The following is a 26,288-nucleotide window of genomic DNA, read 5'->3' as shown; positions in this document are numbered from 1 at the left end:
ATCGTAAAAAAAAATATATATTTAAGATGGTAACTGGTAGCGAGTGTGATGTTGTTGGTCTAGAGTTGCGGATCCCAGCCAGGATATAGCATACATAGATTGCTGGGCAGCGTAGCTTCATTGATTAAACGCTCGACTTGTGCTTCCACATTGGAGTCTCCCAAAGTGCCGGCCTCTCGGCCCTCCAGTTTATTTTGCACCAACAGTAGGGCTCGTTGTGCCACTAGATTTACAGATTCCTCTTCTATTAAAGTTTTAAAACGGTTAATGACTTTGAAATCCATTAAAAATATAAAAGAGACTCACCAGATTGAGAGGAGGATTGTTTTTTCCTAAGCACACCCCAAATAAACAGTGGATCGTAGAGAAGCACTGCGAGTATGGTGGTGAATACTGTTTTGTATCGTCGAAGAATGTGCATTGTAGCCTCGCAGGATTTGGCAAACACTCCTTTAGTTCCACAGATACCCATGGGAGCCACAAAGTCGCGGGTCAGCCGGAAAGGAACAGTTTCAGGTGTCGTTTGTATCTTTCCCTGCTCGAAAGCAATACCTAGAAGCGAAGAAGGTGATTTTATTTTATATTCATTTTATACCATATTTGGAATTCTTACCAAAATCAATATGAATGACTTCAGCCGTTCTCTCATCTATAAGAATATTTTGGGTATGCCGATCACCAAGCCCCAGGACATAGCCCACCATTGATGTGGTAGCCACGCTGTTGGTGTAAGCTAGTCGCCTCTCAAACCATACACCTGGTATGGGGAACTTTTCTAGCAGGAAATATTGAAATACGGGCTTTATATGATCACATATTTCCTGATAAATTTCAAAACGTTTCTCCTTGGACGACTTCAAATGAGTCTTTAAATGGAAGATGTATTAATCGTCTTGAAATAGAGGATATTATTATCATATTATCTTACCGCCAAATATTGTCGACATTTGTTGCTCGGCCAATCTTTGGGCCGATACCGATGGTGAGCACCTCCTTTGCCCTGGCCGGCCAAGTAAACCCCCACCGGAATGGAGTTGGTGCACCACTCAAGAATTCCACTCCGCATGGATAAAGGCGTCACCTTGTAAGTGCGTAACTTCAGTTTCCGTTCTATAAATTCCGAGTCCTGGTTTAGGAGTTGGTTGACAATGCCAAACACCTGCTGCATCACTGCATCCTGTCGGAGATCATCCTTGCCCTTGATCAGCTGCGGCCGAGTCTGACCATCGGAGCACAAACATAGGACCTTAACGGGAGCATTCAGGCCTCCACATTGAGAAATCTCCTTGGCCCAGTTGCAAATACCTTGAGTGTATATTATTTTATTTAACATTTAGCTTCATAAACCATAATGGAATGGTGTTAATCTCACTTGTTATATTGTATTCGTTGTTTGGCGAAACAGGCAACTCCAGAGTAGGACAATGAACATTATTTAAGTGCCGAAGGCGTCTCACCCTTTCGAACTGCTTTTGTCGGGTCGCATCCGATACCGGCTGGTTATTCTCAGTCTTGGCCTCATTCGCAAAGGTTATAAGAGCTATAAGTTAAGTGTTAATAATGAATATTTATAACTATTCTTGTCTTCCTACCTGGAAACACAGATTCCAACTCTTTGCTACAAGCCGCCGCCTTAGGATTCTTTTCGCCAATCTTGGCTATGATTCGTTGAGCGATTCCAGCTCGCTCCGTGTTACTGTGCTCTCCATCTAGACTGGCAAAGACGAGCGGGTACAACATATACAAGATGTGATGCGGATGATCCTGGCCACAGCGTACCAGAAGATCTACCAATGCTTTGATTAAGCTCGAATTTTTAGAATTCAATCGCCCGATCAATTGGTTGGCAGCGCATATGAACTTGTAAGACGGCACTGTGGGAAGTTCCTCTTTGATGCACTGCTGCAACTTTTCATTCGACGCATTGGTGAACCACAGCGAAATGATGCGATAGATGGCAGGACTGGAAAAGCCACTGTCCAAGCGGCAGTAGGCAATATGGTTTTTCATTGCCGAGCAGAGGTGCTGCGTTAGCTTCTCTTCCACATGTTGCAGCTGACTCTCGTCGAGATTGGCGTAGCGCTTCATCTGCAAGCTCATTACCAGCCGATCGTGGTTTTCCCGCTGCGTCACTTTCGACGCCGCCAGTCGGTTCTGTTCAATAATGTCGATCAGCGTCTGATAGTCCTGCGAGTGACGGTACTCGTACAGCTGCTGGTATTCTCTGTCCGCATACTTGGCCATCGTTGCATAAGTGGCCGTCCGCTGGTGGTTCGTATAGGTGTCGAGATTCTGCCACTGGAAGATGTGCGGATACTTGTTGCTCAGAGTTTGGCGATTAGACAAAAAGTCATCAATCAGCTTGAGAGCGGCGTTGAACTTCTGGCATTGGACGGAACTCAGGCTGTCAGCATTGGAGTCCATTAGAAACTCGCCCTCCATCCGAATAGCCGGAATCCTTTGCAAGCAGTAGGTGAATTCCTGATTGGTGTTTATGTGCTGTAGAATCGCCTTGGCTATCTGGTTGTGGCCCATTTTCACATTCACTTCGGCATCCTCCAGCAGACCGCTTATCTAAAATTTAAATGTTACATTTTTCTAATAAGTTATGTTTGTAAATCTTGAAACCTTTGTTGACTCCTTGATATCTGGTAATTCCCTAAGCATTCCAATGTATTTTTGTGCCAGATTAAGTTTTCCGGCACTCTTACACGCCTCGATTCCTTTCAGCAGATATGTGTCTATGGGATTTTGTTTGTAGAACTCCAGCAGGCGACGATTCGTCCTCGTACCAGCCATTTTGAACAGAGCGATCTGATGGGCTATTGTATACTCCTTGCAGTTAAAGTTACCGTACAGGAGCTCTAGCTCTGTATTCCACTTGCCAAAGAGCTTAGTGAGCATGACTGGATTTAAATGGGAACCAAATTGAATCTGCAGAGGATTAATAGGTGTATCAATAAAATATTTCTTACAACCGATCACAATCCTCACCTGACAAAAGTCCTCTGCCTGTTGAAGCGAGCACAGCCATGTAAGGTACTTGTAAACACTTTGCAAACACTCGACGCTGATGTCCTGCAGGATATTACCAACGCACTGATAGGCCAGGTCAATAGCCGACAGACTGTTTTCTTGTTCCCGCTGACCGATGCTCCGAAGGGCCAGAAAGTGGTGTCGCTGGAACTCCCGCTCTAGGTTTAGTTTGGTCTTCGCCTTCACTTGATGTTGCTGAGTTTCGTGCAGCGAGTCCCACCTCCCAAGACGCCAAAGGATCTCGTAATCCGGCTCTACTTTTTGGTGCTCCTGCAACATGGCAAAGGACCACAGCCCGTTGCTCTTCATAATTTCGGCACAAACTTGTCCACTGGAGCAATTCCAATCATCAGTCTCCATTAGGATAGCTGAGAGATTGTTATTGCGACTGAGGAAGTCCAGCCGGCAGCGCATGGGATTAACAATGCCAGCGATTGCGTCCAGACAGCCAATGGACTCATAGGCCTGTAAATAAATATACATTTTTTAAAAGCTTAATAAATGAAACAAAGTATTTTTACTTTTTTTGCAGAGGCTTGGAATGATTCATCCTCAAGAAGAGCTACGGACTCTGAAGCATTTGGAGAAGAGGCCCACAACTCCAAATACATAATGCTGAGGAAATAGGCTTGGCAGTGGTTACTGGCCCTAACCACATTGCTCAGATTGACGGGTATGCTCCTAAAAAAGATATGAATAATATTATTTGTTGTAAAATTTACTTAAATAAAATCTCCTTACCAATTATTAAAATTTCGTATACATTCGCAGATGTACAAGAACCTCTTGATAGCTCTTTTGTTTTGAAATATCTCCACAGAGCCCGATAACTCCGTGCTGACAAAATGTTCAAAAAAGTAGTCCAACATTTGGCACAGGCTCTGCAAGTGCTCCTGGTTATTGGACAAGAGCAGCTTGATGAACGGCTGCAAACAAATCTTGGCAAAGGCGAATGATTTTTCTGCCAGCGCATCAAATCCTATCCAACCGCACTCCCTAAATGCCAGGGAGACAAAGGTGCACAACCAGGACTCATACTCCAGTTTTTGGGTGGCTTTCAAAACCTTCAACCAATCAATGCATCGAATTTGTTTGTGGGAATTCAGATAACTAGATGCTGCAGACTTATCCAAAAAGATTTTTAAGTTTTTATATTTACCTGAAATTGAATAAATTGTTAAATAATAACGATCTCTATTTATAAATTGGTCTTGCTTACTAATGATTTTCATTCCTGCCTTGCTGTTAACCACATTATAGGCCACACATACGATATCATCATGGGTTTTTGGATCAAAGTCGAACATGTAATGCTCCAAGGCTTCACAAACTGCACTGAGAAATCTTTCCATTGGTTCTTTCTCCGGCTGTGTTTATAAATGTTTATTAATCTGCGTACTTAATAATGAGCAATGACTTACCTCTTCAAAGGAATCAAACTCGGTTTGAAAATAGTATGATATGTTTGAAAGTTTTAGCGGGCCTAATTGAGCCAGGCACTTAAGGGCATATAGGGTGGTCTGCTTATTTTGGGTATCTCGAGCCATTTGGACCAGACGATTGATGACCTCGAAAAGCAACTTCTCATTCGCTTGCAGTTTGTCTTTATGCTCAGCAATCTGAAATAGCATTAGCAAAAATAATGATATAATACGAAATGGTTATAATTACAATAAAACCTACATAATCCCTTAGGTCTCTCAAGCGTTCCGATGTAGGGCTCTTTAGGAATGAATTGAGGCATTTGTTTATGTCCGACTTATCTATAGATGAGCTGCATCCAAATTCCTCCCGCAGAGGTTGAAGAAATTCACATTCAGTTGTTTCTTCGAGAAAAGTAGGCATATCTATGGTACTTTTGTGGTAGTCCACAATCTTTTCAATCACAGCAGTAATGCTTTTCTTCACTTCCTTGAATTCACAACTACGTTCAAAAGCTATGAGATGCTTGGCTATCTCAGCCATGTGAGATGTAAATTCATCGAATCCAAATATATGTTTACTGAGCAACACTTCTAAATAAGATACAACCGATATCTGGACTTGGATAGACTTGGCTGAAAGTAAGAAGGGTTTAATGATAATACTGGTTTGGATTTTGTAGAATGCTTACAGTGCTTTAAAAATCGAACCAAAAAGAACCATATATCTCGGACAAAGTACGAGCACTTGACAACTGTTTCAGCATCTTCCGAATCAAGTGCAGCATCGTAGACAGCATCTGCGATTACACAATAAAGGAAGAATTCGTGCACAGCCTGGCTGGAAAAGGTGGCGTTGAAACAATGTTTCTTTAGACGCCCGAAGAGATCGACCAAAATTCGAGGATGTTTCAATTGAAGCATGGACATGGACTGCGATCGACTGCCCCTCAACGAGTTATTATTAGGATCCTAAAAAGAATATAATATCAATATAGATTAAATGGTAATTTTAAACATCTTACAATATGCCAATTTATACACTTGAATAGAGATTTCGACTTAAGATGGTACCAGCTGCACTCTTCTATTAAAGGAGCCGAATGTCCCAGCAACCTTTGCAGTTCCTGTGGATCATACAGCATGTTTGTAGTCCTCCAGAGGGTCTCTGCATTAAGGGCCATTTTTAACGATTCTATTTGAGAATTTTTTAGATTAATCTCAAAATTCCGGTAACGGTCCTTAAAGTCTTCCATTTCAGATTCCGAACAGTTTACGTTTTTGGCCAGCATGAATGATGATATAAGTGGATAGGCGATCTGTAGACTTAAAAATATTAATTTTATCTGCGATACATTTTTTCATAAAATTGACCTCTTCTTCAACAGCCTTTTTAAGACGATCCACATCCTCGGGTTTTCCATATATGAATGTGTAAGCTAATATGCTGTTTATGTGAGCCTTATGGAAGTCAATTTTCGATTCATAACACAGAAAGTAGGGAAATCTAACCGACAGATAAAAGGAGAATTATATAGACTGCGATTTAATCTGCTTTTCTGATTTTCTTACTTTAAAATAGGCCAACTTTGTTCGGCCCAATGATGCAAAAGGTCATCGGTATAGGGCTGTATAAGGTCTCTGATCGATTTTCCATAGCGGGGTTCAACATTTTGGAGAAAATAAAATTCACCTGAAATGAAAAAAAGGTTAAGAAAGAAACAAATCGAATCCATTTGACAAACCTTCGCTAAGATTTCTAGAGGCAATGTGATACAACAGTTCCTTTAGCGCAATCTCCTGGTGAAATGAGCTCCGAATTATAAAAGCGATCAGCATTTGCACCACTATAGAATTAGCGTTTTGCGTTGCATCCTCATCATTGTACTAGAAGATTTATAAAACTCCATATATTAAACTAAGAAGTAGGCATCACACTCACAGACAGTTTTTTTAATTCGATGCTGTCATAAAGCTCCTGGCAGAATTTCAAGTGACATTGTGAGTGCCCAATAAAATCACTAGTCACACAATTAGTATTTAGCAATATAATGAAGCTGAATAGTGTGGCATACCGCACCTCCAGGGTGGGCATGGCTATGAACTTGGCAGTGGACTTGCATATCACAGAAAAGTTATCTACAGCATATATGTCAGGACACCGCTGGGCAATCAAACCGACGCAGCGCACGATTTTCGCGGTTAATTTGGATGTGTAGGACTTCTTCAGCGCAATCCTCAGCAAGGAGTTAAGGGCCATTAACATGTCATCCAACTGAAATTCCATTTTGGAAATAAAACTGAATATTTCTGAATGGAAAACATAACTTTAAGCTTAATTCTTTCATATGCTTGCAAATTTAGCTTACTGGGCATGTATTCCACCACTTCGTCAATAATATTCAAATCCTGATGGTGATGTAAGAAAAGTTGTTTCAGCTGCTCCACCAGCCAACAGGAAGCATCATTCGAAATGCTTTCGCAGGAGAACAGCATCTAAACAAATTCATCGTAGTCTTTAAGATGGATATAGCCTTATATTATTACTGACCTTAGTGGCGGTAAGAATGTCCTGGGGCTTCCATCGCATATTCATTTTGGAAAGATTCTCGAAAGCTTCTTCACGATGTGAGCTGAAGGCACACAAAGCACCCAAAATCTGAATACATTGATTAGTGATTCCATCATGGTCCGAGCTGTCCCTCTGCCTGCCTACAAAACATTTGAAATTATGATCACTAAATATTTTAAAATGTAATTGACTTCATTTACAATGAAATTTAAGGGAGTTTTTAACAAAATCCACAAGCATTTCCAAGGGCTGCGTATTCAAATAGTTTAAAAGAATCGGATTCGATTTGAAAGCTTCCAAAACAGCGATTTGTAATCCGAGGATTTCGGTTAGATCGCTTTCATTAATGGACTTTGCATCGTTGGCCTTATAGTGGAACTGAAAACAGAGTAATAGTTTTAATTAAAGTGAATAAGTAGATTCTTTGTATAAAAACCCACCTCGATGTGACTGAGAAACAAGCCAATGCGCTTTATCAAAGGACAACCAGTAAAGTTTTCGGCATCAAAGACTTTATAAAACAAAAGCCTTTCCATGGTGCAAACCAACTTGTGCAGACTGTTTAAGTTTTTTTTAATAGATTGAGATTCGTTGTCGTTTACGCTATTAAAGTTTAAGTTGCGCATAAGGCACTCGTATTTAGTTTGGAATAGGCAGTTCTTCGTTTCTTCTTGAGTCTGAGCTTTATTTACAGCGGAATCCATATAATCCTTAGCCAAAAAGACCAATTTCTTGTTATATTTAAAAAGCAATGTATTTTGATCCTCTAGCGTGGCGATAGGCTTTGGGTTGGTAAGTTCTTTCTGCTGTTTTTCGTCCAGAAAATTTATAATGCAAATAGCAAATGTATCTGCTTGCAAGAAGGTATCTATACTAGCTATATTTTGTATCAAATGTGTGACACTGTTACGAGCCCCACTACTATAAGCCCATGCCAAAATCGGCTCCAGATCGGCAGATGATTTCTCCAGGCCACACTCAGCTGCATGGATGTATATCTCGCGAATAGTAGCAACGCATTCATTTCGTTTCATTATCTCATTAGAAGTGATGTTTTGCAACAGGTTAGTGACCATCTTTTGGCTCATTTTTTTGTGTCTAATGAGCATCTGCAATATCAATTGTCGTTCGTTTATCTCCTCGTTGTTGGTAGTAGACTCTGATATTAAATGGTTTCCCATCCGAACCCACAAATCACCCAAAAAGTTTTTCTGAATTGATTGGGATTTTACAAGCTCTTCTTCCTTTTTAAGCAGAACATCTATGCATAAACGGACATTTCGAAGGTTTTTGGAATTTCCGTACATTTCACAAATGTCCGATACGGTGGTCAAAGCCTGCTGGTAGTTGGCCACATTCAGTATCACGCTGCTCAGCTGAAGCAGCTCTGCAAAAATGCCAAACCACACGTCGTTATATGTGGTCTCCGTTTTGGCGATAAGTCCGAACATTACTTCCATTTTATCTGAAGGCTTGGCCAATTTTTTGGGCGCATCGCCCTCGCCACTATCATCAGGTTTCCTGACGTCCAAGTGCCACAGGACCTAAAAGAATAATTTTTATTAGGCAATTCTTGAGACTTGTTTAATCGGGCGGAGTAGTATCTCAACTTACTATGTACATTATCAAGGCAGACATCTTGAGAAAGAGCTGTGAGAACTTGTCATTGCTCAGCTGGAAAGTTTTGTAGCGTACTAGAGAATTTTTGCTTATTTCCATGTTAACGATTGTTTTTAGTCGCATTAGGGTTTTTGGCCAGCTTTCTTGCACAACCACGCCGAATGTGTTAAAATCACATTGATCAAGCTTGGGATACATAGATTTCAGAGACAGAATAACACACTGAAAGAAAATATTTCTGGTGTCATCGCGATACACATCCTCGTTGTGGAACTCGCACAGCTTTGGCAGAATATCTTGCATATGGATGCCTAACTGGTAATGGTAGTTCACTGAGAGCTAAGAAAGGAATATTAATTGCGTTTATGGTTGATAACAAAAACGAACCTCCGACATAAAAAGTGAATAGAGACGAACAATCTCAGTTTTCCTTGGCCCTTGAGCACGGAGTGCAATGCTGCTTAGCTCGGGAAGATACGCCGCTAGATCGGCATGCAGCTGGACCCTATCCTTGGCCAGACTGACAGTCTTGGTGATGCATTTCAGTACCCTATTGCAAAGAAACTCATCTCCGTTCACATTTAACTCGAACAGGTACGAAAGAACGCCTTTGAAATAGGTTGTTTGGAATTACAAGACGATTTAGATGGAAAGTACTACATACGGCTATACTCGTTGATTCTCATCTCCTTAACATAGCTGGCAGAAGGGTAGATACCCCTTTCAAGCAGGTTAAGAATAGTGTCACCGAAGAACTTAACCGTCACACGCATCTTGATTCCCTCTTCAAATGCACTAAAAATGCTTGTCCTGGACAGAAAGTGGCCGTTGCCAGAAGGCTCCAACCCGGCTGAAATCGTAGAAAGTTAGCCAAGCCAAAACTTTGTATTGGTGCATACCCTCTAGGTTGTAATTTATAATCTTGTCAAGGACATTGCTAAACAAATAGCATTTGCCCGCCAAAGTCTTGAAGGTCTTTTCGTTGGCAGCCTGTAATCTTTCAGCGTGCTGATTGATAGAGAACTGTTTAGAAATTTAAATAGCCTATATAACTGGATTGTTTCTTGCCTTAATAAGTGCCTCCTTGGCGGCATCGAAGACACCCGTCCATGATAAACCACAAGACTTGGTCAGAAGCACTCCATTCATGTCATCCCGACAGTTGGACAGTTTTTCATCGAGTTGCTGAATGGCCTTGTGGCAACTGGCTGTCTTGTCCGAGCAAACCTCACAGAGGATGCGTTGGAGTTCGTTTAACAAGCCACTCATCCCGACTCCTGATGAACGATCATTTGGTAAACAAAAAATAATAAGATTCGTAAAATAATTTGATTCTAGTGTGACCAAAAATAGTGCGCCAAACAAAAACAAAATACTGCGTTTCAATGAGCTTTGTTCAGTCAGACACAGGGTGACTTGTGCCTAACTAGTATTTCAAAAATTTGTAAATACTATTTTATATATTTAGCTTTCTTACTAATTCTTACTATTAGAAAAGCTATTGACAATTTAATATATATAAATTCTTATTTGAATTATATCTATATATTTTCTAAATAACTTCATATGAAATTCATATTCATATGAAAATTGTGTAGTTTCGGTGGTTATCCCAATATTATATTCTATTTTTATGTATTGTGAAATAAATTATTATATTCCATATATAGAATTTTTATTTCGCTCTTGAAAAATTTGAATTAAAATAAATTAATAAGTAGTAGTAGTAGTAATAACGAAAGTAGACCGAATAGTGTTATTAATCGAATAAAACATGGCATTGCCAGCACTTAATAAGAATAAAATACCAAATATACACGTAAGGCGGTCACTTTAAAAACCAGCCATACCCTATATAAGACCGCCGCACAAGCGAAGAAAAGTTTCAAGTAAAAGTGGTTTGATCGAACGTCAGAGTGCCACTCGACAGAAGATTGAAGTGAAAAAGGACAGTGAAGTAGCAATTAACGGTTATATTTTAGAACGTTCTACATAAACAACACACAAGGTAAGTGTTTTTATATATTAGTTTAAGTAAAAGTGCACTTTGCGCATTCTGCAGCCGGGGGAAAAAAATGGGGACAAGACCACGTGTTTTACGGTCTATTGACCCATGAGCTTAATCAATACTTGCATCGTAAATGAGGCTTCTCGAACTTTCGACCCCAATGAGTAAGCACTAACAGGCGCATTTTAGTTGAAGCAATTAAACAAATTTAGATGTTAGACAATGTACGTATAAAAATGAGAAAACGTGATTCCTATCTGGAATATTCCATTGGGAGGTGCCGCTTCTCAAGAAAATCATTTGGCACTACCATTTTTTTTAGTATATGCATGTGTATGTGTGCGTAGCCGAACAAACTTGCGTCATCCGTTGAACATTGCACCTAAATGCTGTTTTTCGTTTTTCATTTCTAATAATAAATCGATGTTTAACACAATATTTTATTTAAAGCATCGTGTTCTTTTAGTGGAATATTCCAGAGGGGGAAAATTTGCGGCTTCCCCTGACGCACACACACACCTACGCGAACACGCGTTCATGCATACACATGTGTCATGAGAACCAGACAGACATCTCTCGGTCCAAATTGATCAAAGTGTTTGCTCTATAAATAGTAATCATATCCATAAATTTATATTTTATGCGGGTTTCAATTATATTTAGCTAGAAAACGTGCGTTGCCAACCGGCATCCCAAGTACCCATACACGCGATGCGGCCTCGTTCCAGTAGTCGTCTCTTTCTAGCACATTCCAAGTAAAGCACGACAGCGTGCTCTCACACACGCATATGCATACACACCTAAGTGTGTGTTGGTGTGTTTGCATGTTTCGTGTTCCAGAATTTTCGCCTTTGTCCATGCGGTTTTTTGTTTCGGCACCTTTCGCAGAAATTTACGGCAGCTGTCGTCCGCCATTGCTAACCCCCGGCATTGATCTTGCCGATTTGAACTCTCGTGCTGTATTAGTCATACGGCTCGTGATTCGGTTGTATCTCAAAAACCAGTTGGAGGAATCCGGCGTATAAGGCAAGAAAAAATCGCAATGCTTTCTGTAAAAGGCGAAATGATCACAGGAAGCATTGTATTCCTTGTTCCTGAATCGTTTCCCAGTAACCCCCAAGCAAGCCGGGGTTGACATTGTTTTAGGGCTTGTTTCCATAGTAGCCCATATATCGAGACATTGTTAGTTCAATAGCAGTTGCCTGCTCAAACACACTTCACTTTTCTAATTTTTTATTAAAAATTTATATAAACAGAAAAATCTAAAGAATCTTCTTACCTTCGATCCATTCCAGATGTCTAAAGCTCCTGCTGTTGGTATTGATTTGGGCACAACCTACTCCTGCGTGGGTGTGTTCCAGCATGGCAAGGTTGAGATCATTGCCAACGACCAGGGTAATCGTACCACACCATCCTATGTTGCCTTCACCGACACCGAGCGTCTGATCGGCGATGCTGCCAAGAACCAGGTGGCGATGAACCCGACCCAGACGATCTTCGATGCCAAGCGTCTCATTGGCCGCAAGTTCGACGATTCTGCTGTGCAGTCCGACATGAAGCACTGGCCCTTCGAGGTTGTCAGCGTTGACGGCAAGCCCAAGATCGAGGTCACCTACAAGGATGAGAAGAAGACCTTCTTCCCTGAGGAGATCTCCTCGATGGTCCTCACCAAGATGAAGGAGACCGCCGAGGCCTACCTGGGCAAGACTGTGACCAACGCCGTCATCACTGTGCCTGCTTACTTCAACGACTCTCAGCGTCAGGCGACCAAGGACGCCGGTACCATTGCCGGATTGAATGTTCTGCGTATCATCAACGAGCCCACGGCCGCTGCCATTGCCTACGGTCTGGACAAGAAGGCCGTTGGCGAGCGCAACGTGCTCATCTTCGATCTGGGCGGCGGCACCTTCGATGTGTCCATTCTGTCGATCGATGACGGCATCTTCGAGGTCAAATCCACTGCCGGTGACACCCATTTGGGAGGCGAGGACTTTGACAACCGTCTAGTCACCCACTTCGTGACTGAGTTCAAGCGCAAGCACAAGAAGGACCTCACCACCAACAAGCGCGCTCTGCGTCGTCTGCGCACCGCTTGCGAGCGCGCAAAGCGTACCCTCTCCTCCTCCACCCAGGCCAGCATCGAGATCGATTCGCTGTTCGAGGGTACCGACTTCTACACCTCGATCACCCGTGCCCGTTTCGAGGAGCTGAACGCTGATCTGTTCCGCAGCACCATGGACCCCGTGGAGAAGGCTATTCGTGACGCCAAGCTGGACAAGTCTGCCATCCACGACATCGTGCTGGTCGGTGGCTCCACCCGTATCCCCAAGGTGCAGCGCCTGCTGCAGGATCTGTTCAACGGCAAGGAGCTGAACAAGTCCATCAACCCCGATGAGGCTGTGGCCTACGGTGCTGCCGTCCAGGCTGCCATTCTCCACGGCGACAAGTCGCAGGAGGTGCAGGATCTGCTGCTGCTCGATGTTACCCCTCTGTCGTTGGGTATTGAGACCGCTGGAGGTGTGATGAGCGTTCTGATCAAGCGCAACACCACCATCCCCACCAAGCAGACCCAGACCTTCACCACCTACTCGGACAACCAGCCCGGTGTGCTGATCCAGGTGTACGAGGGTGAGCGTGCCATGACCAAGGACAACAACCTGCTGGGCAAGTTCGAGCTTTCGGGCATTCCCCCAGCACCCCGCGGTGTTCCCCAGATCGAGGTTACCTTCGATATTGATGCCAACGGTATCTTGAACGTCACCGCTCTGGAGCGCTCCACCAACAAGGAGAACAAGATCACCATCACCAACGACAAGGGTCGTCTGTCCAAGGAGGACATCGAGCGCATGGTCAACGAGGCCGAGAAGTACCGCAACGAGGATGAGAAGCAGAAGGAGACCATTGCCGCCAAGAACGGCCTGGAGTCGTACTGCTTCAACATGAAGGCCACTCTGGATGAGGACAATCTGAAGACCAAGATTTCCGACTCTGACCGCACCACCATCCTGGACAAGTGCAACGACACCATCAAGTGGTTGGATGCCAACCAGCTGGCCGACAAGGAGGAGTACGAGCACCGCCAGAAGGAGCTCGAGGGTGTGTGCAACCCGATCATCACCAAGCTGTACCAGAGCGCCGGTGGTGCTCCTGGCGGTATGCCCGGTGGCATGCCTGGCGCTGCTGGAGCCGGTGCTCCTGGCGCTGCCGGTGCCGGCGGTGCTGGTCCCACCATCGAGGAGGTCGACTAAATCATTCACCCCCCCAATCCCACTTCAAAGCAGACAGTAACAATTCTCCAAACGAAACATCAACCAAACACAGTAGAAGAGTTGCTTAAAACATTACTTGGATTCTAAATTAGAGACTCACTAAACATTAAACAAGAACACCAACAATTCCATTCGAGAAAACGACAACTGCTCTCGACCACTAATTTATATACTTCTAAAAATCATACCACAACCAAACCAAACACAACTGCTCCATAATAATAATATATATTATATTATTTGTCATCGATCGATCATCCAAACAATATTTGCTTGTACTTGAATTCAATAAATAAATTTGAGAATTGCAAAACTAGTTTTTTTAATTACATTTTTATTTCGTCAGGAACTTGTTCGTTTATAAGAATGGGGGAATTTTCTACAAGGTATGATTTTGACCAAGTCATGTAGGTACACTCATACTTTAAAAGTAGGTAAATGTTTTAATAGACGCATTATCTTATCGTGATAATAAACAATGTGTTCTTGACTCTTGTGAAACAGGCTGGCCAGATAAACGAGAAATAAAGAGCTTATCTACTTTATTTTATGGGTTTTCACTTAATATATGTATGTACAATGTACATAGTGATGTATCTTTTTGGGGTTAAATTTTTGGAGCAAGGTGTAAAGCACGTGAAAAAAAAAAAAACAAATCTCTAGAAGGGACTAATGTGGCATATGTACCATGTACATAGTGATGTATCTTTTTGGGGTTAAATTTTTGGACCATGGAGTAAAGCACGTGAAGAAACAAATCTCTAGAAGGGACTATTTAATGTGGTTTGTCACCAACGTGGTTTTTGGAGTGATTAAACCTAATCATACTTTTAAAAAACTCTAGAGTCTAGAAACTTTTAAAATAAATGTCGTGACTCACAGACTCCAGCTGACTTGCCGTAACGAAATTTTTTATTTTTGGTGAGTAATGCTGTTATAGGATTAACTATAAATGACCTAATCCACCCAAGCAAAGTTAGGATCCTTCTCCAGTTTACCGATGACGGGCAGCTCGGTGTTGTTGGCTCGGTATATGCCTGCGGTAGTAGTGTTCCTATCCATAGGGCGACGATTAAAGACATTACCCGCTGTCCGGGGCTTGAGGGTGATGTCTGCATGGGACTGCCCCGCATCCGTTTTCGGGTTCTTCTGAGAACTCACCTGATCCAGGAAGGATTGCCACTGCTGCAGTTTGTCTTCCGCGGCACGCAGTTGATCGATACTGCGTTCGTGGCCGGGATTTATGCCGATGGGCTGGATGCCGGCGATCTCCTTCAGATCCACCTTGATGGGCGCCAACGCGGATATGGCCCGGGATAAACCGATTTGAGAGTGACGAATCCGGTGCTCGGTGAGATCGGCACCTAGCAGCTCCTCGTGAGGATCCATGCGAATGGGTATAATTTTGTTGATGACATACAACAGCAGGCATGTGGAACAGATGCCCCAGCAAGCCAGGCAGAAGGCGGAGAGCGTCTGAATCCCCAGTAGATACCATCCACCGCCCTTAAACAGGCCACTTCGTCCATTGGTTGTGTCCAGGGGAATGGGATTGTCTGCAAACAATCCGACGGCAATGACACCCCAGATTCCACACACGCCATGGACAGCACTAGCTCCGACCGGATCATCCACTCCCATCCTATCGAACAGGGGCATGGCCAATACGCAGAAGAGAGAGCCGATTGCTCCAATCACAAGGGCCTCCCAAGCTCGGTAAAGGAAGCATCCTGCAGTGATGGATACCAATGATCCGAGAACTCCGTTTATCAGATCCATGATGTCCATGCCGCCTCCATGTCGCCAGAAAGAGTAACTAGAGGAAATTATTAGAAAATAACCATGTTCTATAGACATTATCTTACATGGAGCTTATAAATCCACCGCCAAAGGACCCCATCATGGTCATGACCGCTGCTCGTGCCGCATACTGCCACTTGGAACCGCTCACGCCGTACGTACTTCCAGAATTAAAGGCCAGCCAGCCCCACCAGAGGACAAAGAGGCCCATGCAGGCGTTAACCGGGTTTCCCAGCGGTAAGGGATCATACCCTTCGGAATAGCGACCTAAGCGAGGTCCTAGCATAGCGGCCGAGGCAAAGGCAGAGGCGCCTCCAATCAGGTGCACTGGTCCGCTGCCTGCAATGTCCACGGCACCCATTTTGTTGAGGAATCCGTGCTCTCCCCAGACCCATCCGGCGGGGATGCAGTAAACAGCAGTGTTCAGGAATGAAAACAAGCAGTAGGCTTTGAAATTGCACCTGGAAGATTATATTTCTCTCATGAAAAGGAATAGGTTTTCTCCAGTGGAATTATATAGCTATTAGGTATTATTAATTACCTTTCAGCCATTGCTCCACTAACAATTGTCGTGGCTGTGGTGGCAAAGGAGAGCTGGAACAGGAAGGCGGCAAAGATCTGGCCCATGAGAGCATCACCCACCGGCGGATCCAGCAAGAAGTCCCCGATGGCGATAAAGGGATTGGAAAGTGGACCTCGGCCAAAGCTCATGCCATACCCAAAGAGCCAGTAAGTGAATCCGCCAAGGACAATGTCGATTACGTTCTTCATCATGATGTTCACCTCGTTTTTAATGCTCACACAACCCGACTCTAGCATTCCGAACCCAGTTTGCATGGTGAAGATGATGAAGGAGGAGGTTAGGACCCAGTTTGTATCCTCCACCGAGAGGTCATACACTCCGGGTATCACATAGGTGCTATGATTCCTCACAGCTCCAGCTCCCTTGGCTGCCAAAACGGCGCTGGAGTTTTCCATGACGAGGTCCGTTCGAGTTTCCCGGTGGGAATAGACTGCCAAAATCGGAGGTAAATCAGCAAATGAAAGTTACAAATTACCTGCATTTGATTTAAATGCAACTTAATCGCCGTTCAGCCATCGTAGATTATTCCGTGTGCGTGTTTTCCATCCAGACATTAAATTGTTGTTGTTTTCCTCTACAGCCCTTCAAACTTGACACTGAGTTCATTTTTTTTGCATCGGCGGGGTGTTGGCGTGCATTCTACAAAATTTATTAGTGAAATTCGCGTGGATTGAATTTAAACAGCAAGGGAATGTGAGATTTAATAGAGTACTTTAATAAATCAAAGTCTATTTTTAATGCAAAGCCAGGAGGAAAATTCACGGAGTATACGAAACAATAGCTTATTGTGAATTCGTTCTAGGCTTTCGAATGCCGACATTTATATTTTTTAGGGACATATAACGAAGGAATGTTATTATATGTATTTCAAATGAAACATTTGCTATCAAGAATCGATCTAAAAATTGTTTAAGATTTATCGCTTTAGAATAGATAATTTTTAGACGGGATACGGCTATCGATGTGGGCCATATAGTCCTTTCATGAATTTCCCAAATGTTTAAAAGGCTCCACCCGAAAAATTTGACAAAAAATCTAAAAATTATTTTGTTTTTAGACTTTCATGCAGATTGATGGAGAATCGATCCACAAATCATTTAAGTTATTCCGCTTAAGAATCGGATGACCATTGCCAAAGATATGGCTATCGATGTGGGCCATATTGACCTCTCATGCATTTCCCCTATTTTTTAAGGGGTCTACCCAGAAAATTTGACAAAAAATCTAAAAAATATTTTGTTTCTGGATTTTGATGCAGATTTGTGTAGAATCGATCCACAAATCATTTAAGGTATTCCGCTCAATAATCAGATAAATATTGGCAAAGATATGGCATTCGGCGTGGACCATATTGGCCTCTCATGCATTTCCCCCATTTTCGAAGAAAATTTGACAAAAAATCTAAAAAATATTTTGTTTCTGGATTTTGATGCAGATTTGTGTAGAATCGATCCACAAATCATTTAAGGTATTCCGCTCAATAATCAGATGAATATTAGCAAAGATATGGCATTCGGCGTGGACCATATTGGCCTCTCATGCATTTCCCCCATTTTCGAAGGGGTCTACCCAGAAAACTTGACAAAAAATCTAAAAAATATTTTGTTTCTGGATTTTGATGCAGATTTGTGTAGAATCGATCCACAAATCATTTAAGGTATTCCGCTCAAGAATCAGATAAATATTGGCAAAGATATGGCATTCGGCGTGGACCATATTGGACTCTCATGCATTTCCCCCATTTTCGAAGGGGTCTACCCAGAAAATTTGACAAAAAACCTAAAAAATATTTTGTTTCTGGATTTTGATGCAGATTTGTGTAGAATCGATCCACAAATCATCAAATCATTCACAAATCCACAAATCATTTAAGGTATTCCGCTCAAGAATCAGATAAATATTGGCAAAGATATGGCATTCGGCGTGGACCATATTGGCCTCTCATGCATTTCCCCCATTTTCGAAGGGGTCTACCCAGAAAATTTGACAAAAAATCGAAAAAATATTTTGTTTCTGGATTTTGATGCAGATTTGTGTAGAATCGAGCCACAAATCATTTAAGGTATTCCGCTCAAGAATCAGATAAATATTGGCAAAGATATGGCATTCGGCGTGGACCATAATGACCTCTCATGCATTTCTCCCATTTTTAAAGGGGTCTTCCCAAAAAATTTGACAAAAAATCTAAAAAATATTTTTTTTCTGGATTTTGATGCAGATTTGTGTAGAATCGAGCCACAAATCATTTAAGGTATTCCGCTCAAGAATCAGATAAATATTGGCAAAGATATGGCATTCGGTGTGGACCATATTGGCCTCTCATGCATTTCCCCCCTTTTCGATGGGGTCTACCCAGAAAATTTGACAAAAAATCTAAAAAATATTTTTTTTCTGGATTTTGATGCAGATTTGTGTAGAATCGACCCACAAATCATTTAAGGCATTCCGCTCAAGAATCAGATAAATATTGGCAAAGATATGGCATTCGGCGTGGACCATAATGACCTCTCATGCATTTCTCCCATTTTTAACCCAAAAAATGTGACAAAAAATCTAAAAAATATTTTGTTTCTAGATTTTGATGCAGATTGATGGAGAATCGATTCACAAATCATTTAAGGTATTCCGCTCAAGAATCGGATGACCATTGCCAAAGATATGGCTATAGATGTGGGCCATATTGACCTCCCATGCAATTCCCCCATTTTTAAAGGGCTCATCCCGAAAAATTTGACAAAAAATCTAAAAAAATATTTTGTTTCTAGATTTTGATGCAGATTGATGGATAATCGAGCCACAAATCATTTAATGTATTCCGCTCAAGAATCGGATGACCATTGGCAAAGATATGGCTATCAATGTGGGCCATATTGACCTCTCATGCATTTCCCATATTTTTGAAGGCCTACCCGAAAAATTTAACAAATAAAAAATATTTTGAATTTAAATGCATTCTGGGGAATTATATTTTCAAAAAAATTAAAATAACGGTTTCTTTATATATCAACCAAAAATCGCATGCGAGTTTTTATAACGTTATCGATATATGGACTCTGGTACAGTCCCGCCCCCAACCAAGTGCTAGGGCCACACTGTTTTTCCTTTTGGTATTGCTCGAACGTTCGCAAAAAACTGTTGAAAATACTTGGATGCGAAAGCTTAGTGACAAAATAGGAAAAAATTGAATTATTCGTGAAGTGCTAAGTGCTAACTAAGGAGTGCAAAATGTATTTTTTGGCATTGTTAGCGTTCATTGGAAATGCCAAAGGTAAAAGCCAATGAAAAGGACTGGTGTGAAAAATTTGATACACACACACACACTCATGCAATTTCAGACCCAATATCCTTGTTGGCAAAAATGTTGAATTATTTTAAGTGAAAATCGCAAATGGCGTTTAAATATAATATTTCTGAAAGTGACTAAAGGGGTTTTGAGGCAAAATCAATTTCCATTGCTAGGATTCTTGTGCCTTTTGATAATTGGAAATATGGTCCATGGCCACAGAGTTCACAATTTATGGGACACGGGGCACACACTCCCACATACACGCAGTGGCGCAGCTTACACCAATACCAGGACACGTTCGCTCTTTTTCTCTCTGAAACTGAGGAAGAGAACGAGAAACAGCATAGAAACTCCTGTGAAAAGGGGGGCATAACCGTTTTTTGGGTGGGGAAATGGAAATGGCAATATGAAGGAAGTGGCCTGCAAAATTTTACTTTGCTTTTGCTTCTGTGTGTGTGTATATGTATGCGTATGTTGAGGGCGGTGGGCGGTTGTTTGGGGGTGTGTGCATATGGTGTTTATTTTTTGCATGTATACTTGCCTCCTCTGTATGGGTGTGTATTGTGTATGTATTTATCGCACACATGCACACTCCCCAACATTTTTTTGTGCGATTTTTTTTTTTTTATTTTTTTGCGGGGGCGTGCGTTACGCCTGTTTGTCATTTTCGCTCGTGCGTTTCCTGGCCAGAAATTCGCTTACCCACTGCCCACCAGAGTCGCCCACTTTCTCCAGGACCTTCTCACACTGTATCCTTGCTGCAAAAATACACTTTTATGTTTTTTTCTGATAAACATTCAAATGATGCTAAAAATTGGTAAGCACTTGCATTTAATTTCGCCCAAGTGATAAATATTGTTACCCCACCATCTCTATACCTATTCACTTGGAAGGTCCTGACAGCACCTGCTGCACTCATTGCATTCTTATAAGTGTGTGTGTGTGGGTTTTTGTCGCGCAATGTTAAATCCGCAAGGCGAAAGTTGGTCAAGTGTGCCAAAATAAAGAATAAACCCAGCATTGAGTATGCATTTGTGGGAGCTTGTTCCAAATACATATAAACATTTATGGAAAAATTATAATACACAAAGAGTATTTGTAGAGGAAAAGATATACTAGAATACTAGCATAAAACTATTCATTTCACTATTTTTTTTCAATGAAAATAAAATAAATTACTTGGGAGCTTTTAAGATTTCTATTCTTCCTCAAGTTTCTAAGTTTATTTCGGAAGATATGGGTTGATGATGAAGATACATATATGGGTTAAAGATACAAAGGGGCTTAGATATTTAAATTACTATTTTATATTCCCTTTTTGAATAACTTTATAAGTATAATAAAAAAAAGGATCTATGCCATCCATGCACTCTGTGCCCTAAAAAATAGGCAACAAAAAATTAAATAACCTTCTATCAACTTTCCATCCTCAGATGGAAACGCGGTGAGCTCTAGCCTCATCCCAGGTGGCCATTGCCGGGACTTCAATGGCAAACTTTACGAGACTGGCATGCATTACATGCCCGGGCCGGACTCCTGCCGGCTGTGCATCTGCGACAGCGGACTGCCCAAGGCCTGCAAGATGGTGCTCTGCGAGGCCTTCAGCAAGTGCAAGTCCTTTCAGACGGTGGGAAGCGGCAACAACTGCTGCGAAGTCATCTGCCTCGATGACCAGTTCAGCGACGGGAGCACAGACTTTGGCATTTGACTGGTGGCCAGTGGCATTACGGCCACGCTCTCGCTCTCCTTGCTCTTCTTCCTGGTGAATCGCCTGAGGCAGCGCAAGATGCGGGCGCGGGAGAATCGCCAGAATGCCGAGGATCAGCGCAGCATTGTGGGTAGCATTGGGTAAGTGTAGCTTTGGATATGCCTTGTTGGCCTTTGTTTTAATTACCATTTGTGGCTTAGTTATATTGCCGGTAATATGGGTTACATGGAGGGAAATCTGAGTGCAATTGATTACACTTACGGCGCTGGTGCCACTCATTATCCATTGTGGAAGCCGCACTTTCCCCGCGGCGAAGCTCCGCCGCCCTACGAGGAGGCGGTGGCCATTTCCCAGGCGGAAGCTTTGAGTGCCCAGTGCACAGTGACGCTGCCGGCGAGCAACGCTCAGCGGGCAGTGGCCACTGTCAGTCAACAGCAGCAGACCCAGTCGCAGATCCAGGCCCAGGTGCAGCAGCAACAGCAGATCCAACACTTGCAGCAGCACACGCTGCAGTTGCACACGCAGCCGCAGCAACACCATCCGCCCTACGGGCAGCAGCTGGTGGCGCATGCCCATCCGCATCCGCATCCCCAGTCGAATCAGTACACCCAGAGCACCATAAACATCAATATCAACAGCGGCGGGGTGACCACCATAGCCACCGGAGAGAACCACCAGCCGCCCTACAGCCTCCAGACCGAGCAGCAGCAGCAACAGCTCAGCTTGGAGCACCATCAGCAGCAACAGCAACAGCAGCAGCAGCATTTGGTTCAACCTCCTGTCAGTAGTGGCTCCATCTGTTTGCAGGCCATGCCCAAGCCACCGACAAACGCTGAGTGCAGCTACAAGAACTGCCACCTGAACATCAGTGCCAGTGTGACCACAGCAGCAGCGACCTCCAGTCGCAGATCCACCCCGCGGGGATCCCAGGAACTGCTCCATCAGCTGCCGCTGCAGACTCAACAGCAGCAATATCTCACTGTGGCCGATGTGGAGATCAACGCCAGTGCCAGTGCGGCTAGCTACCATTCCCTGCCAGCCGCCAGTACAGAGCCAATGCCCACGCCCACTCACATCCAGCAGCAGCAGCAGCCACAACATCTACTGGCGCCAGCCATTGAGTTGCTGCAGCCACTGGAGATTGCAACGATTTCGGCAGCTCCGACTTGCAGTACTGCGGACTCGGTGACCCAGACCACGCAGATGCCTCTGACTGGGACGCTGAAGAACACCCAGATCGTTCAACAGCAACAGCAGCAGTACAGCAAAACGCCTTCAAGTTCGCGTCGCTACCATCGAACCATTCCGAGGTACTTCGCTGTGGCTGATCCCCTCCAAGTGAAGCCCAAGACGAGTAGCTCCGCCGGCTCTGGAACAGAAAAGCCAGTCAGCAAGAAGCCAATGTGCCAGTGTCCCATCCAGCACGTACCGATGTCCTACATGGGCAGTACGGCCAATGCCAATGCCTTCTTGAGCGGAGCTGGAAAACTTTTCGGCACAACCACATCCGGCGGAAGCAGCACCTCCACACCGACCTGCTCCTTGTCGCCTGGAACTAGGCATGCCGCCACTCTGGCCTACGGACAGCGGGCTAAATCCTCGACAAATCTCCAGCAGCAGGCCCAAGATCTGATCATATCATCCTCCACCTTGAGGCGTAATGGATGTGGTCACGAACCGAAGATCGCCACCATCTCGAAGCAGGTGGGCGATGAGACGCACCATGCCCAGACGGGCTCCAATGGAGGCGTCAATGTTTCGGCAATCATTCCCCCGCCGCCGCTCCAGCATCCCGAAGAGATCTCTGCCCCACCAATTGTACTGGGTCGGGTCCAGAAACGATCCTCCAGCAGTTCGGCTGAAAGGGCAAGGAGCTCGAGTGGAGGAACCAGCACTGCCAGCGGGACACGGAGTGTATCCAGCGGTGCGGACTCCCTCTCCACCGCCTACTTGAATCGAAAGGTGAGTTCGAAATGTAAGTAATCCCTTTGTGAGAGCTTGACATGGCGGGGAATGAAATGATTAAATGATTGCGATGTTTCATTTCTCCAATTACTTACTCTTTAGAATCCCATGACCTAACTCCATATTCGTTCCAGGTTGATGCCTACTTGAGTTTGACGCAGAAACAGCAGCAACATTTCTATAACCAGCAAACGCAGCAGCAGCCAGACCCGAGCAATCCGACTTTACCACCGAAACTCTACAAAAGCCTAACGAATTTAAAGAGCGTGACTGCAGCCACGGCAGCCACATCATCCTCCTCCTCGTCCGCCAGCGGAAACAACAACGCCAGCGTGGCTGCCATTTACACGCTCAGCAAGCCGACCACCAGCGCCCAGAGGAGCAAGGAGCAGGCACCCACGCTTACACTGCCGCCAGCGAGTCCATCCGCTGGAAGCGCTGCCGAAAAGCTGAGCAGCGGGAAGATCAACTCTAGCACCTTCTATCCGTTGGCCAACCACGTGACCTACACTCTGCCCAAGCACATCGGCGGCAAGGTGTCGCTCAACAGCACCATCAACAGCGTGGTCAGCAAGGTGCCATCAGTGATTAGCATTCCTCCTGTGGAGAACAACAATGCCGCGGGCGCGGCGGCGGCTGCAGCAGCTCAGACTCCGGGGAAAAGCACAACACTGCCGAAAATATTGCGTGTGAAGACTGGAACCGGAACAGGCACAGCTTTGGCCATCGCACACTGCCAGATGCCCACCTACCCGCTGAATCCAGGCAAGCCCAGCTCCAGCGGGAGATCACCGAGCAAGCAGCTGCAGCTTCCGGTCTGCACTACTTCCAAGAACTGTCAGAACCCCAAGGAGCACTTCCTGCCAAACGATACCAGTCTGGACGACGACTATTTGAGCGAGTGCGAGAACTGCAAAATAGCACAGAGTGCCAAGTACTACTTGGACGCGGAGATGTTGTCGGGAAACAGCGGAGGAGGCTCCTCCATGACGCCCCAGGAGACAATGACTCTGCAACGAAAATCACTGGAAGAAACCAAAGATGAGCCCCAGGAGAGCTATTATCGCTCCTCACACACCCTGCCCAGCAATGCCAAGAAGCATGGGTTAGTATCGAAGTCCCCTGGCCTTAACTTATTTAATAAAAAACATCCTTTTTAGTTCCAACAGTAAAAACAACAACCGAGAGTCGTGGCAATTCTCAACCTTTCCTGCAGCTAGTTCGTCGGACGAAGATGTCAACGAATGAGATTTAAGCCATTTTCTTTAAGGTGCCCGATCCCGTGCCAGAAGAGCATCCTAAAGAAAACGCAGGCTCCAAGACCCCAACCAAAGAATCTCCCTCGAGTAGATAAGGCTTAGATTACCCAACTGATTGCTGCTGCAATTGTGTGGCGAATAGAGAGATCCTGTAAATAGGCATTTAAAAAGAAGTACTTTAACGTAAACGAAAAATTGTCATTATTATATGGTATGTAGCCAGTAATCAACCGATTGTTAGTTATAGACATGATACTCAACCAACAGCGGCATTTAATCCTGCGCGTTTGTTAAGCACCTGTATATCTCTGTATGTATGTAATTGAATCTGTATTATACGATAAGCTAGGACAGCCGAGTTAGGGCAGACAAGAAATCAATTATAATCAATGAATTATGAAGGTATTAGCGGAACTGTTGAATATTTACCATAAATACTTAAATATATATGAAGTTCATCACGAGATGTCAAACGAACCCTACTGCCATCTGACATTTTGCCAACGTTAACTGTCAATAATTGTGTACGTATGTTTGTAATATCTTAAAACTGGATGTGTGTAATTGAACCCTCTATATATAAGTATGGACGCTGACCAAAATTCAAGGTATTCCCCTGCTGCTCATTCCGAGATGCACAAAAATCGCACATAAGAACCCTAGAATATAAAATTGTCAAAATGCATAAACTACTATATAAAAATACTATATATAAACAATGGAAATAGGATACAGAGTTAAAGATCATTATTGAAACATTCCATCGCCGCTTTAATCAAATACACATTTCTTTCCCCTATCTGTACCATATAAAGTTAAACTATGAGGAAGTAAGATTTGTTTCCCAATCGATTGATAGAGGGGTTGTATAGGACATTGGACGGTTTCTTGATCGATAACGAAGGACTTTCTAGAAGATGATGGCTTTCGTTTGCTAGACAGTCTAATGCCAACGATAAAAACTTGGAAAGATTATACAGGTAGATCAGCTTCCTGCAGGGGAATTAATTTTGCAAAAATTAGTAGTAGTCGTAAGCTGGAAGCAGGGCCGTAGCTAGAGCCTCGGGGGCCCTGGGGCAACAAGTAAATTTGGGGCCCCCTATACGGAAGTCTTTTGGCCCGGCGGGGCCCCTTCCCTTCGGGGGCCCTGGGGCACCGCCCCACCTGCCCCATGCTAGCTACGGCCCTGGCTGGAAGTTATTCAACAAAAAAATTAGTGAAAGCTTAACTTAGACGAAAGCCAAAGAGACACCTAAGAAGGATGTACTGTAATTAAAATTGCACTTAGTTTCCCTAGCCTTAGTTTCTACTTTAGAGAAATTGTCTTCTGGCCCCGCTCAAGGACGAAACAGGTCCTGCATTTGGTTGTAAGTGATCTCTTAGACCTGAAAACTGAATTGTGTTCAACGGATGCTCAAATAGCTAAATACCGCATAAGAGTGAATTGTAATTTTTGATTTTATTTTTCAATTATGCTATTTGTACTTTCAACGAAGACTCTGTTATTAAATGCTCAAAGCGTGTACTGACCCCAAACCCAAAACACACTTAGGGGGAGGTAGATTAGCAAACGGATATACAAGTATTACACAAATTACTCAATAGTATTAAATAACGAAATCAAACGTTTTTCAATATAACTTATTAGTGAGTCATTTATCAAAATTTAGTTTCAACTAATCAATGATCAGCAAAGAAATAACTAAAACAATGTAAATCACGGCTAAGTACGAATTTTTATTCAATAAGCTAAATTAACTA

The 26,288-nt window shown here is 43.5% G+C and overlaps 5 protein-coding genes across 7 annotated transcripts; 3 read left to right on the top strand and 2 right to left on the bottom strand.

Annotated features, from left to right (window-relative positions):
- Nucleotides 1-8: 8 nt before the first annotated feature.
- tefu (Serine/threonine-protein kinase tefu) lies at nucleotides 9-10,028 on the bottom strand. The gene is made up of 28 exons (XM_017236732.3): nucleotides 9,718-10,028; nucleotides 9,549-9,657; nucleotides 9,314-9,499; nucleotides 9,037-9,257; nucleotides 8,644-8,988; nucleotides 7,470-8,573; nucleotides 7,230-7,407; nucleotides 7,009-7,169; nucleotides 6,827-6,953; nucleotides 6,400-6,767; nucleotides 6,203-6,344; nucleotides 6,030-6,150; nucleotides 5,832-5,964; nucleotides 5,483-5,776; nucleotides 5,150-5,429; nucleotides 4,720-5,093; nucleotides 4,458-4,655; nucleotides 4,256-4,403; nucleotides 3,778-4,195; nucleotides 3,558-3,717; nucleotides 2,995-3,501; nucleotides 2,629-2,934; nucleotides 1,593-2,574; nucleotides 1,373-1,540; nucleotides 929-1,305; nucleotides 614-866; nucleotides 307-552; nucleotides 9-244 (listed from the first exon to the last, which is right to left on the bottom strand). Exons 1-28 carry the CDS (start codon nucleotides 9,916-9,918, stop codon nucleotides 60-62), a joined length of 8,292 nt encoding a protein of 2,763 aa, XP_017092221.2. The 5' UTR covers nucleotides 9,919-10,028; the 3' UTR covers nucleotides 9-59.
- Nucleotides 10,029-10,498: 470 nt separating this feature from the next.
- Nucleotides 10,499-14,239, top strand: Hsc70-4 (Heat shock protein 70 cognate 4). The gene is made up of 2 exons (XM_017236434.3): nucleotides 10,499-10,657; nucleotides 11,953-14,239. Exon 2 carries the CDS (start codon nucleotides 11,953-11,955, stop codon nucleotides 13,903-13,905), a length of 1,953 nt encoding a protein of 650 aa, XP_017091923.1. The 5' UTR covers nucleotides 10,499-10,657; the 3' UTR covers nucleotides 13,906-14,239.
- A 469-nt stretch (nucleotides 14,240-14,708) lies between these two features.
- Amt (Ammonium transporter) lies at nucleotides 14,709-16,991 on the bottom strand. The gene is made up of 3 exons (XM_017236435.3): nucleotides 16,268-16,991; nucleotides 15,792-16,187; nucleotides 14,709-15,742 (listed from the first exon to the last, which is right to left on the bottom strand). The coding sequence occupies exons 1-3, from the start codon at nucleotides 16,702-16,704 to the stop codon at nucleotides 14,884-14,886; spliced, it is 1,692 nt and encodes a 563-aa protein (XP_017091924.2). The 5' UTR covers nucleotides 16,705-16,991; the 3' UTR covers nucleotides 14,709-14,883.
- Nucleotides 16,992-19,397: 2,406 nt separating this feature from the next.
- Nucleotides 19,398-21,303, top strand: LOC108122169 (uncharacterized). 2 transcript variants are annotated; one of them, XM_017236710.3, is made up of 2 exons: nucleotides 19,398-19,577; nucleotides 21,029-21,303. In XM_017236710.3, exons 1-2 carry the CDS (start codon nucleotides 19,535-19,537, stop codon nucleotides 21,301-21,303), a joined length of 318 nt encoding a protein of 105 aa, XP_017092199.1. In that variant the 5' UTR covers nucleotides 19,398-19,534. The 2 variants fall into 2 exon arrangements, with proteins under 2 accessions (XP_017092199.1, XP_070137615.1); XM_070281514.1 differs by lacking the exon at nucleotides 19,398-19,577 and adding an exon at nucleotides 20,382-20,412.
- A 6-nt stretch (nucleotides 21,304-21,309) lies between these two features.
- On the top strand, nucleotides 21,310-25,569 carry LOC108122167 (basic-leucine zipper transcription factor A). 2 transcript variants are annotated; one of them, XM_017236707.3, is made up of 4 exons: nucleotides 21,310-21,443; nucleotides 21,504-23,265; nucleotides 23,403-24,373; nucleotides 24,429-25,569. In XM_017236707.3, exons 1-4 carry the CDS (start codon nucleotides 21,382-21,384, stop codon nucleotides 24,514-24,516), a joined length of 2,883 nt encoding a protein of 960 aa, XP_017092196.2. In that variant the 5' UTR covers nucleotides 21,310-21,381; the 3' UTR covers nucleotides 24,517-25,569. The 2 variants fall into 2 exon arrangements, with proteins under 2 accessions (XP_017092196.2, XP_070137614.1); XM_070281513.1 differs by lacking the exon at nucleotides 24,429-25,569 and having other exon boundaries at nucleotides 21,504-23,278; nucleotides 23,403-23,539.
- The last annotated feature ends 719 nt before the right edge of the window (nucleotides 25,570-26,288 follow it).

The sequence above is a fragment of the Drosophila bipectinata genome, chromosome 3R (assembly GCF_030179905.1).
Source record: "Drosophila bipectinata strain 14024-0381.07 chromosome 3R, DbipHiC1v2, whole genome shotgun sequence".
Taxonomy (NCBI): domain Eukaryota; kingdom Metazoa; phylum Arthropoda; class Insecta; order Diptera; family Drosophilidae; genus Drosophila; species Drosophila bipectinata.
The sequence above is the reverse complement of the archived record's forward strand: the minus strand, read 5'-3'. Positions and strand labels throughout refer to the sequence as shown.